Source organism: Dipodomys merriami, unplaced genomic scaffold (assembly GCF_024711535.1).
Source record: "Dipodomys merriami isolate MVZ:Mamm:240054 unplaced genomic scaffold, mDipMer1.0.p SCAF_2, whole genome shotgun sequence".
In the NCBI taxonomy this organism is placed as follows: Eukaryota; Metazoa; Chordata; class Mammalia; order Rodentia; family Heteromyidae; genus Dipodomys; species Dipodomys merriami.
In genome coordinates, this window is record NW_027203381.1 from 9019080 (window position 1) to 9031568 (window position 12489).

General features: G+C 46.6%; 1 protein-coding gene across 1 annotated transcript in view; it reads right to left on the reverse strand.

Annotated features, from left to right (window-relative positions):
- Positions 1-7861: 7861 nt before the first annotated feature.
- The window catches only part of Tnfrsf11a (TNF receptor superfamily member 11a), a 50477-nt gene continuing 45849 nt past the window's right edge, over positions 7862-12489 (reverse strand). The window contains exon 10 of the mRNA XM_070028840.1: positions 7862-11059. Coding sequence (XP_069884941.1) covers positions 10746-11059 — 314 coding nt within the window. The 3' untranslated portion in view covers positions 7862-10745. The remainder of the gene's footprint in view (positions 11060-12489) is intronic.

A 12489-nucleotide genomic window follows, 5' to 3' on the forward strand; every position in this document is an offset into this window, starting at 1 on the left:
TTATTTTTCACCTTCTGGTTTATTTTCCTGCTCTAATCAGGGCTACAGTGGCTCAGACGACTTCCTCATCTTATTTAGAGTCAGAATGGACAAGAGAGATGTTTCATTGAGCTGCTTCCCACAGATCCCACAAGAGGGACTGGAGAAAAGTAAGGGGTGGCAGCTAAGAAGAAGGGCAGCTGGATACACCCCCCTCCCCCCAAGAGAAACAAGGAAGATTCCTTCATCATGCAAAATGATTCCACAACAGTGCTCATGGCTGATGGTTCTACAAGCCAGCCATGCAGACATCCTCAAAAAAGAGAGTTGGACCTTTAAGAAGCACCACAGGGAGCTCTCAATGCTGCAGGGCTCAGGGCCGGTGAAAGATGAGGGATCCACCCTATGGCCTTATTGATCTGGGAGAGCCTGGGAACAAGGAAGCAGACTTGGGGCTTAAGGAGAGAGTGCACAGGAAAGAGCTGCCAGAAAGAGAGAATACAGAGCTACTCAGAAATACTCAATAATGCTTTTGTTCTCCACTTGGGAACTGATCTTCCTACTGGGAAAGGCATCATGAAAAGAAGCTTAGAGGGATGTGAAAACAGAGAGGAAGGAGCGTGTGGGCTTGAACATCCTGATAAATGCCTGAGATCGTGCAGGGCAGACCAGAGCTCAGGGGAGACTCCAGAGCTAGGAGCTATGACTGGAACAGGATCTGCACCTGGGCCAGGAGAGATGAGTGACAGGCCTAACGGTCCCATGGAATGCATTGGGAAAAACAAAGGAAGGTAGAATGTGGAAGGTGGAAACAAGTTAATGTCTATTCCTGGATAAAGATTAGAATCTGTCATGAAGTTGTCATTTTTTTTTAAATCAGCCCTGGGCTGAACATTAAGAACACGTGATACCAAATGAACTACTTTTCCCTTTTTATGAGATTGCTAATAGATAAGGGGAGTTCATAGTTCCAGCATGTGGATTTTGGCAAAGATTCTCATGGTTTCATGTAAGATGGAGAAATGTGAATCGGGTCATCCAGCCCATCCATCCACCTCACTCCCTCAGCCAGACGACCTGATGATCTCCTGACTTATGGCCTAGACAGCGGACAGCAATGGCTCTCCATAGCTCTGCAATGCAGGGAAAATGATAATGATGTCAACTATGAATAAGAAGGTGATGGCTCACTAACTTTCTAGCACTGTTCTGGGTACTGGGCATGCAGCAATACATCATGTTCCTGCAGGGGAGAATAAACCCAGCCATTCCCCTGAGATCCCACTGGAAACCTTGTACATGAATGAATGAATAATGCACAAAGCAGCATTGTTCTTAACAGCCCAAAACAAAAAAGCGGGGAAACAACCCAAAATATTCAGCTGATGAATGGATAAATATAATGTGAAGTCACAATCAGATTTGTGCATTTTGCAGCATTTGAATATTACCTCGTTAACAATAAATATATAGAAAGTGTAATCATTCAGGGTGCATGCCTGGAATCCCATACTTAGGAGGGCTAGACAGGAGGATCGTGAATTCAAGACCAGCCTGGGCTAACAAGGCAAGATCCTGTCTCTACATACATACATACATACATACATACATACATATAAATTATGGCAATAAAAAGAAATTAAATGTACTACATATATGAATCTTTTTTAAAAAATTAGGCTAACTAAAAGAAAGCAGCACAAAGTACTATATACTGTATAGTTTTGTTTGCTTTCCTTTGTGTGAAATTCTCAGAACAAGTCAGAAGGATTAGTGGTTGGCTGAGCAGGTTAAAGGAAAATGTACAGTGATTGCCAATGGATACAGGCTTTCTTTCCTTTTTTTTTTTTTCCAGTTCAGAAACTGCAGCTGTGTGAATATGCAAAAATAAAATAATAAGGAGCTGGGAAGGTGGCTCAGTGGTAGAGCACTTGCCTTGCATGCATGAGGCCCTGGGTTCGATTCCTCAGCACCACATAAGCAAAAAGAAAAAAGCCGGAAGTGGCGCTGTGGCTGTGGTAGAGCGCTAGCCTTGAGCTGAAGAGCTGAGGGACAGCGCCCAGGCCCAGAGTTCAGACCCCACGACCAGACCAAAAAATAAATAAATAAAATAATAACCTTTAAACAGGTAAACTTTAAGGTATGTGAATTTTATCTAAGTAAGATTGTTATAAAAAAATGGAAAACCAAGATAGGCCTGGTGGCTGAAGCCTACATGGGAGGCAAATTGTTAGACTGTGGCTCCAGGCCAGACTGGGCATCAAAGTTTTCAAGATTCCATCTCAACCAATGGCTGGGCAACAATGGCGTGGGCACATATCTGTGACCTCAGCAACAAAGGGAAGCACAGAAAGGAGAATCATAGATAGTCAGGCCCCACAAGGCATAACAGTGAAATCCTATCTTGAAAGTGACCAATACACACACACACACACACACACACACACACACACACACACACACACACACACACACACACACACAGACTGGCAGAGTGGCTCTAATGACAGAGCATCTGCTGGGCAAGTAGAGGATGGAAATTCTAATTATCTCCCCCCCACCCCCAGCCAAAAAAGGTACACTCAGCCAGGCATACATGGTGGGTTCATGTTTATAATCCTACCTGACCTGGAGACCGAGATAGGGAAGATGATGTTGATTCAAGGCCAGCCTAGGCAAAACACTTTTGAAGTCTCAAGAAAAGCTGGACATGGTGAGACACATCCCAGCTTAGGCAAGAAGTGCGTGGAGGAATACTGCAGTCCAGGCCGATGCAGAGAAAAGGCCAGATTCTCTCTTGAAAGTAAAGCACAAATGTCAGGACTGTGAGTTTTAAAAATAGAGTTGTGGGATATACCAGCTTCTAGACATTGGCGAACAAATGAGTGCCTATTTGGGGCCTGTGTGGTTGAGCATGTGCGTTTGGTGGATGTGTGTTTGGAGTGTGCTCTGGCTCTGCAGTGAGTACTCTGATGTATTCTTTGCCCATCACGTTATGATTGCTCAGGGCCCTACTTTGTAGGAAATTAGGGTTCCCGCCTCCAAAGCACTTTCTTTCTTCTATAGTTTATGGGAGGAACCATGAAGACGAGCCTTTGTCCATGTCAGGGGCCTCTGACAGCTCCCAGCTCCTGTCACAGGAGTTCTCTGTCCTTCCACGCCTGCTCTTTCCTTCTCCGGAAGAGGTATGTGTGTACATGCCTGCTGGGGCTGTGAGGACAGGAGCTGGGACTTCGAGGCAGGATGGGTGGGGTTGGCCAGCATCCTGGAGGGGCCTTGCACAATGGAGAGGCCACCGAGGCAGTTCAACAGGGCACTGGCCAGGCTTGTTTATGTGTGTGTGTGAGAGAGAGAGTGGAGACAGAACATTTGTTACTGAGCCTGTCCATGTGAATGGTGATGGCATTATTCAGGTGGGAAATAATCCCCACCTGCTTGCGTTCACCTAGAAAAGCAGGGAGAAATGGAAATGGAAGCCCATAAGCTTTGTGGAGCCAATGGGCTTGTGCACAGACCTGTGGTGCCGGTGGATGAGCAGGGAGGAGGGCAAGGACGGGCTCTGGGAAATAACAGAATTGTTGCAGAGCAGAAAGGGACCATGATGGGGAATGGAGCAAGTGGATCTCCCATCATCCTCCAGGAAGGGGGATCCACGGGTGGACTCGATAGAGAGTGCAATATCCCAGCTCCCCAAGATTGACAGCAGTCTTTCCTCCAGGTGTCCACAGGATCTTTGCTTATCTCACATTGCCCTGGGCCTCTGTAAGGAGATTGTGATTTGCAGCAACTCCTGGTGTTATCTGTCCAAAAGAGAAATCACTCATGGATTGTGACTTTAGAAAATACAGGCTGGAAAGTTCCAGACCCCTGGGCTGCATGGAAATGTACCTGTCGAACCCAGTCCCTGAAAGAAGGAAGGGCTTGTTACTTTTCCACACATGACTGTGCTCAGACTCCTCCTTTAAAACCCTCCCTGCCTCCCAGCAAGAAAACAGCAGCTGAAGAATCTGTGGGGATGACTTCATGAGGAAGAGCAGACGTCAGAGGACTCGATGTCTCCACCGTGCAGCTAGAAGGCATCAAGGTGTCTAGACCTAGCAAGTGAACATACAGAATGCTCAGTTAAGTTTGGATCTCAGATAAACAAGGAATTCTTTTTAGTTTATAGAAAGGTTTCCAGCAATATTGAGGACATAAAAATTGTTTTTAAAAATGCATTCTTTAACTGGGCACCCTGTATTTTCCTGCAACCCTGGTGAGGGCTAGCTTTTTGTGGGGGTGCCCTCTGGTCTCTGTGATTGGAAGAACTTAGGAGTCAGCTAGATGTGGTGAAACTTGGACCAAGAGTTACCTTTGGCTCTCTGCCCCTTCATTTCCTGAGCCTCAAGGAATTGTGGGAGATCCTATTGCTTTCCCCAGAGAGTTGATAGGATTACATTTGAACAGTCGTGAAATAGACTGAAGCACAGGATTAGTCCAGAGTTGTCACTGGCTACTGTTTGTTACACTTGCCCTCACACTGTTCTCTTTCATTTGGGGTCAATGACTGAGGACACAGTTTTGCCAAAATGTTGGAGGATGTAGTGAAAAATAATCCAGCCTTCTTATTCAGCCATCTTCTGACTTGGAGCTTTTGGGAGCTTTGGTGGTTCTTATTCCCTGAGAAGCCCTGCTTGAAGACTCAAGAGTTACATCTAGAAGTCATCCTAGAGAGACGAAAACCCTAGATTCTGGTCTATCCAGTTATTCACACCACAATTGTGGTGGGGACAACTAAATAAACTCTCCACAGACACCTGTGTTTCATTTGTAGAGTGCTGATTTTACCTTTAGTGTTGGTTCACGTGGCTCGGGAATCTCTGCTGGATGCCAGGGATGGCAGGAGTCCTGCCTGTGTGTCTGTCCTCGAAGTGCTTCCTTGTCACATATTGCTAAACACATTTTCATGTTATTCTCAATTTCCCAGCTTCAGCTTTGATTCTCCAAAGAGGATGAGCAATTCAAGCTGTTTTAGTCCTTTATACTGATTTCTAGCATTATTTTTTTATTGCCAGCTAATTCTCTAATTTTGCTCCATTTAGACCAACGGTAATTATTTAAAATTAGTTTGTAGCGTGTCTATACTGACAGGGACACAAAATCAGTGGGTTTGTGCAATGAGAGGAATTGGGGCAACTCATTATGCTGAATTAGCTGTGTGTCGTTCTAAAGCAGATAACGTATTATAGAGACAAATAACTTTAAACAAAAACAAGCCATTTCCTAGAAGGGAAACAAGGCCAATCCAAGGTTGCCATTGTTCTAATTATGTCTTTGGTTTTCCCCAGAGCACAGGAATCTTTGCATTCTTTCCAAGTAGCATTAAGGAAGTGGAACACTTCCTGTCGGTGAAACTACCACCTCATTTAAATGTTTAAAAATACCTCATGAGCATAGGACCCATTAATACCCTATCTACTGATTGGGTAACCAGGATATTGTTGGTACACATTTTAATTGAATAATAAGAAGGGAAAGAGACATAATGAAAGAGTGTCATTCACCAACATTACACTGACCCCACAAGAGGTTGGGATGGCGGCTGTATCCAAAAAGGGACAGCGTCAGACACAGAGGGAAAATGGTGGATCTGATTGGGTGCCTCCTGCCAGCATGTTTAGCCACTGCTGGGGTGTGGATGTGCCAGGCCGTGCCTTCCTCACACCAGTCCTTTGGAGGAAAACAGAGAAGCCAAGCAGCTGCACACAAGTGCTAAGTGACAGGGCCATGCTGCGAGTCACAGCTGGTTGAGAATCTTCTACTTGGTCCATCCCATAGAGGAAGAGTGTAACTTCGCCAGCTCCTTGGCCAGAATCACAAAATCTGTAATTTGTCATTTTTGTTGTTGTTTTGGTCCTGAGGCTTGAGTCTGGGCCTGGGCACTGTCACTGAGCTCTTCAGCTCAAGGTGAGCACTTTACCACTTGAGCCACAGCGCCACTTCCAGTTTTCTGGTGCTTCATTGGAGATAAGAGTCTCATGGACTTTCCTGCCCTGGCTGACTTTGAACCGTGATCCTCAGATCTCAGCCTCCTGAGTAGCTAGGATTACAGGTGTGAGCCACTGGCCCCCGGCTTCTTACTAAGGAAATAGAGACAAGAGACTGGCCAGCCATGAATTTCCACCGTATTCTGGGGCCAAGATACTGCAGAGTAGGGAGGGAGGAAGAAAGAGAAAATCAGACTCACCAGACTACTCACACGACTGTACAGGGTTGACGAGGGACAGTCGGGAGGCCACGTAGACGTCCTGTTCTCCTGGTTCCAGCCTTGGGGACATGGGTTGCTTTGCTGGGAGAGGTAGCTCCTTGGCAGGGTTTCTGGGAGAGCTGTCCGGGGTTTTCACCCCCCAGCCTCTGGGCAATGATGTCATCTGGATGCCGGCTGTGCTCACTTCCGCCTGCCTTCCCCACCCACTTTCAGATCCTACCTCTTTTTCTCAAGGCTTTAGTAATTTCGAGGTAACCTGTTCACCACCACTCTCTTGGGGGCCAGGGATTCCCAGAGACGCCCCTTCCCATCAGCCTTCTCGGTGCCCTAGAATGCGTCTTCCCCACCTCCCAGCTTTCCAGCCCTCTTCCAGCTCCTCTCTCAGGGTAATCAAAAAGGCCCAAATATTAAAAGTCTTGTAAGCAGAAGAGATGACTCATCAACACAGTGCAGGGACCCGGAAGCTTGATCACGGCTCCCCGATCAGATTCTGCAAAGCGCAGCAGCACCCACGGCACTACACAGTGGATGCATGAGAGTCCGCCATTTCACCACCATAATTCTTCCACTGAAAACAGGGCCACCGGCTCCATCTCACCCTTTTTCCCAGGACATGATCATCATAAATCATGAGCTTGTTTGTTGGATCAGAGGTCTGCTCTCTGGTGGACTCGGTTCCTTGGACTTCTCCAGTTGTCATGATTTTACAAGTACAGGAATGGTGCTTCAGTTGTGTGTGTGTGTGTGTGTGTGTGTGTGTGTGTGTGTGTGTGTGTGTGTGTGCGCGCTAACAGAACATGGAGGTAATTCTGTAGGCCCAGTTTCCAAATCATCTCCATTAGCTCTGGAAGGGATTTGGATGGTTAAATATGAGTGTGGGAATGTCTCCCATTGGAGGTAGACACAATATTAGAAAGCAAAGGAATGTAGTTACCAGAGAAGGAAATCCTTGAATATCAGAGGCTGGAAGCACACCTGGTGTCCCCAGATAGCTTTTATACCAAACTATGCCCCTCTGTAGACAAACCGGAGAGGGGTTCCCATTCTTCCCCTCTTCCTGTCACCAATGTCACTCTACCACGCTGTCCCCAGGAAGGGGATATTTTCCCACTTCTTGAATCTGTGCTGCCTGGCAACCCAATGGAAGGTGGTAAGTCAAGTGTATCAGGAAGAGTCTAGGACTCCAGAAACCTGGTATATTTCCACTTGCTCTGGCAAGGCCCTGATACCACATAAGAACTAGCCCAGCTCAGTAGCTAGAAGTATAAGGCACCAGATAGAAGATCGCAGGCTAGCCCAGCCTAACCAGCCAACTAGCCTGCCCACTACAAATGAGGGAGCAAGCCAGGCCCAGCTGGACAGGGCATTGAAACCCCAAGTCAATCCATCCATATAAAAACTGTGAGCAAATAAGTAATAGGGTTTTTTAAGCCCCTCTTCTGGGGTAGTTTGTTATAAAGCAGGAATCCCCCTTCCCCTGACACAACAAGAAGATTCCTCATAGCACATTCACACAAGAGAGAAATTCCCAGGTACAGAGAAAGACACCCTCCCTTCTTCTGGTAGCTGAGTTAAATGTAGGTAGGAAATGTTACACTCTATTTCCCTTTAACTAGACAACCAGACTGTATTTTAAATAATTATTTTATGAGATCAACAGTAGACACACATCCTTGAAGAAGTAATTTGTTAATTCTCACAATTCTGTTGTAATCAATCAATACAACAATAAAACAAATGTTGGACCACACAGTATACCATTGTGATTAGGAATAATTTAGACCATGATTGGATCCTGAACCCTGTTTTAACAAGCTATGAAAAAAATAATGTTTTCTGGTCAAATATGTTTAATAATTTCTTCATCATGTCCCCAAGCACTTTATTATTGCTCTCATTCATTCAGCTTACATTTGTCATATATAGCTGTATAACATAAAGACACAGACCTAGATTTGCTATTCTTTCCCCATCATTTAATTGACTTTAGAACAAGGCAGAATTTGTAGAGATCAGTGTGGGAAACATCATTAACCCTTCTGCAAGCAGATTCTTAACGTGTTCGTGTAGCACCTTTCATTGAAGTAGCCAAGGTGCTCGAACTTTGCTGCCATATCCTTTTGCTGTCTCTGTTTAGGGAGACTATGATAAATTATCATTGCAGCCTCTTTATAGAAAGAGAAGTGAAAGTTAAGAAAAAGTGAAAAGCAGAGTGGTCTCAGTCACTGAACTGAAGATTGTCACAGAAGAAGGTAACATATTAGCTCCACATCTGATTTTGTAAACTCTAATTTCATCTGTTTAAATATTATTCCATTTCAAATGATAGAATGACTTCTATTTTGTAACATCTCTCTTCGGATGATGTTCAATAAAATCACAACAGGTGACCCTCGCCTTTAATTCTAGCTACTCAGGAGGCTGAGATCTGAGGATTGTGCTTCAAAGTCCAACTGAGCAGGAAAGTCTGTGAGACTCTTTAACTCAACATCAAAAAGCTGAAAGTGGGAGTGTGGTTCAAGTAGTAGAGCCCCAGCCTTGAGTGAAAAAAAAAAAAAACAAGCAAAAATGCTAGGCCCTGAGTTCAAACCCCCATGCACACACACACAAGAGCATAACAATTGATAACTTCCCACCAGTGGATCATCACAGCATTGCAATCACTTCCTGCCAAGTCACAGAAACTACAGAGCTGTCCTCTGTTCTTGTATTAAAAATCACAATCCGCTACAACCACCACCATTTCCAGGAAAAGTACAACCTGGCGCAAGAAACCAGTGAGGACTGGCCATTCACTCCAGCTGGGCATTGATGGCCTCTGAAGTTTGATCAATGGTCACTTTTAACACTCCCATACATGCCAGATGTGCAAAATTATGTGCGAAAAGTGTTTGAACTTTTCCCCCAGCACTTAACGAGAACTGGTGCTCACTGGACACAGTAGAGAATTCTGCCCAGGTGACTTCTTTCGGTCTGACTTATCTGTGTTTCCTGGCAAGATGATCAAGGCCAAGAGAAGGACACCTGTATCATGATAATTTTCTTATATCTGCAGTGTGAGGATTTAATTTGTAATTCAAATGCACTGGAAGCCAGGAGGATTGTCTTTTACTTCTATAAGGTTAAATGGCAGAATGCACAACTCATGCTTACGAAGAAAAGAGAGCTTGCTGCCTAGTCACATATATGACATTCTGATCTAGAAAACTTTATTCCTTCTTTTGTCAACTTCTCTGGCACCTTCTTTTCAGTCTGTATGTGGCCTGGTTACACATCCTGCTCTTTGTCCGCATCCTTTCTAGAGAAACATCAAGCAGTAAAATGCCCAACAGCAGAAATGTGCATTTTTAGTGATTTAGTTGGCAAGTGCCTACTGCCTCTGTCAGTGAGGACAAATAAACCAGGTAGGGGAGAAGGTCACTCACTGAACTTCATTTTCAAGAATCTATACATGCTTAGCTGGGCACTGATGGGTCACACCTGTGATCCTAGCTACTCAGGAGGCTGAGATCTGAAAATTGGGGTTAAAAGCCAACCCAGTCAGGAAAGTCTGTGAGACTCTTATCTCCAACTAACCACCAAAAAAGCTGGAAGTGGAACTGTCGCTCAAGTGGTAGTGTGTGTGCTTAGCATGGGTAAAGCCCTGTGTTCAACCCTCAGTACCACAAAAAAAGAAAAAATCAGAAGAAGGAAATTCCCTTTTTCTTTTATAAAAATGAATACACTGAATTTTTTCATAAAATGAAAGTCCCAAGCTAGGTATGGTGGTGCACACCTGTAATCCCAGCACTAAAGGAGGTGAAGGCAGGAAGTTCACGAATCCCAGGCCAGCCTGGGTTACACGATGAGCCCCTGTTTAAAAACAAAACAAAACAAAACAACAACAACAAAACCAACACCCAAAGAAGAAAGAAAAGAGAAGAAACTCAAAGCCCAATCGCCTTGAGAAGGGTCACAGAAGAAAATCTGTAAAAGAGACTGGCACCTTTGAGACAATTTTTTTTTCTAGAAAACTCCTTCAACAGTCCAGGAGGAAGAAGAGGAAGAGGTGGAGGAAGGCGAAGAAGTAACAAGACACAGAGTACAAAAAAAAGTGAACTATAAATATGGAGTGGATGCAGTTCTCCACCGAGCAAGATGGTCCCGAAACAAACGCCACCAAGTCACAAATCAGAACGGGAGGTGGCTGGGGAAGGGAGAGGGTCCGACCCGCGGCCGCCCGGCGTGCGGAGGGGACGCGAGGATCCCACCGCACAGCAGCTCAGGCAGAGTCCGGGGTCGGGTGAAGAGCAGGCGTGGAGAGAAGGTCGGGCGTTGTGCATTCAGGTACCGATCCTCGCTGGGGAGGGCAGGAGGGGGGGGGGGGCGGACACCGGCCAGCCCGGCCCCCACTTGTGCCTCTGGGTCCTGCTTGGGGCTCAGTCGGGTGCCTGGCCGGGGCTGGGGGGGGCTGCGTTCCCAGGCTGGACCGGGGTCCGGGGTGGCAGGGGCGCAGGGGCGCCGGGGCGCCGGGGCGCGCTCAGGCCTCGGCTGCGCCCTGCTCCTGCACCGGCCGCGACGCTTTCTCGGGCTCCGGCAGCAGCCCGGGGCCTGCGCAGGTGTCCAGGAAGCGCGGCCCGTTGCCCGCGAACGAGTCCGGGTGTCCGAGCGTCTCCTCCTGCACCGGGCAGGCCATGGGCTCCGGCTCCGGCTCGGCACCCGCCGCGCCGCTCCCCGCGCCCGCCGCGCCCTCCTGCGAGGTCTGGCTCACGTAGACCACGATGATGTCGCCCTTGAAGTTCATCACCTGCCCGCTGGAAATGAACGTGGAGTTGCTGTTTCCCGTCACGGTGCCTGCGGGGACGGGAGAGGTCGAGTCAGGTCGGGGACAGCCGCGGGACAACCGGGAGCGCAGGGCCGGCGGAGGCAGCGGGGGACAGAAGGGCGGAGGTGAAGGAGGGAGGGAAGCGGTGCCCGGGAGCCACTCTCCCGCGCCGGCGCGGGTCGTGGGCCTGGCGGGAGAGGGCGGCCGGGTCGCAGCATCATCACAGACCACAACCCGCATTATAAAGCAAGTGTGTGTTCCCTGTGTAACAAAGGCTCGGTTGTGGAAGGTCAGGGAGCCACCTGAGCTTCGTCGTGAGCACAGGCGTAACCGTTCTCTTAACATTCATTTAAAAAACAAAAGATGACTCGGGCCGGGCACCCTTAGCCCTCAGCTACTCGAGAACAGCTTTAAACAGGCACGTGCGAGGAGCTCAGTTCTAAAACCAGCGCTGCCAGGCAAGAAAGATCCATTACCGCCAATGGAACCAGCAAACAACCATCAACACAGCAGAGAACCAGCCTTGCGAGCAAAGGCTAAAGAAGAGTAATTGTTTAAAACAAGAGTAAATTGTTTTAAAACAAATTACTCTTGGGGAGGTGGCCGGGAGAAGATTCAGAAAACTATAAAGAGAGGAGCTGATAATTCACTGTTTCCTTCTAAACCCTAAAGGGTGTTCAACACCCTTGGGGTTCTGTCATTTCTTTGTGAGCGACTGGAAGTAACCAGTCGTTAATTATCAGACCATTTGGAGAAATAGAAAGTTCAACAAATGTTAGGAAACCTGTCACTTTTTATTATTCTGCTGTCTTAAAGACCAAGGTTCCAGAAACACTCCCTGGTGAAAATGACTGCTCCAACCCAACAAGTCCTAAACTCCCCCAACACTCAGTATCGCAAACAATGTGTCCACCGCCTAGAAGACACGGATATCAGAATGGCTCCTTGATTTTCCAACATGCTTAGCCTTTCTCTATTGTGACCCAGCTTCAATAATATTTTTCAGACATAAAGTTTCTGTCACTCCTCCATATGACATCATTTCCCCCCCTCCATGTTTGGCACCATCTGACTAAAACACCTAGAGGCATATAGAAAATTCCTGCGGGGAGACTTCTCCCGAATTACCAAAGCCAAGATGGAGGCACAGTGAAATGCCCATGGAAACCCAAGGATTTTTCTAGTCACAATCTTCTGGCATTTCTTCCATAGATTACTAAAGATGAGTGGCATAATAGATCTATTATCTAATAATTCCTCAACCAACATAATAGAGGCCACTAGTATTTCTATTTTCCAGGAGGTAGCACATTCTCCATTCCCCTAAAATACACTCAAAATATACAGAGTACTTTAAGCTAGGGGCTTCCTTTAAAGTATGTCTGTGCCTTTCTCCTCTTGCCAAATACAAAGTTGTTGTTGTTTTTAAATAAGATAAACACAGTAGGGAAGAGCGAGC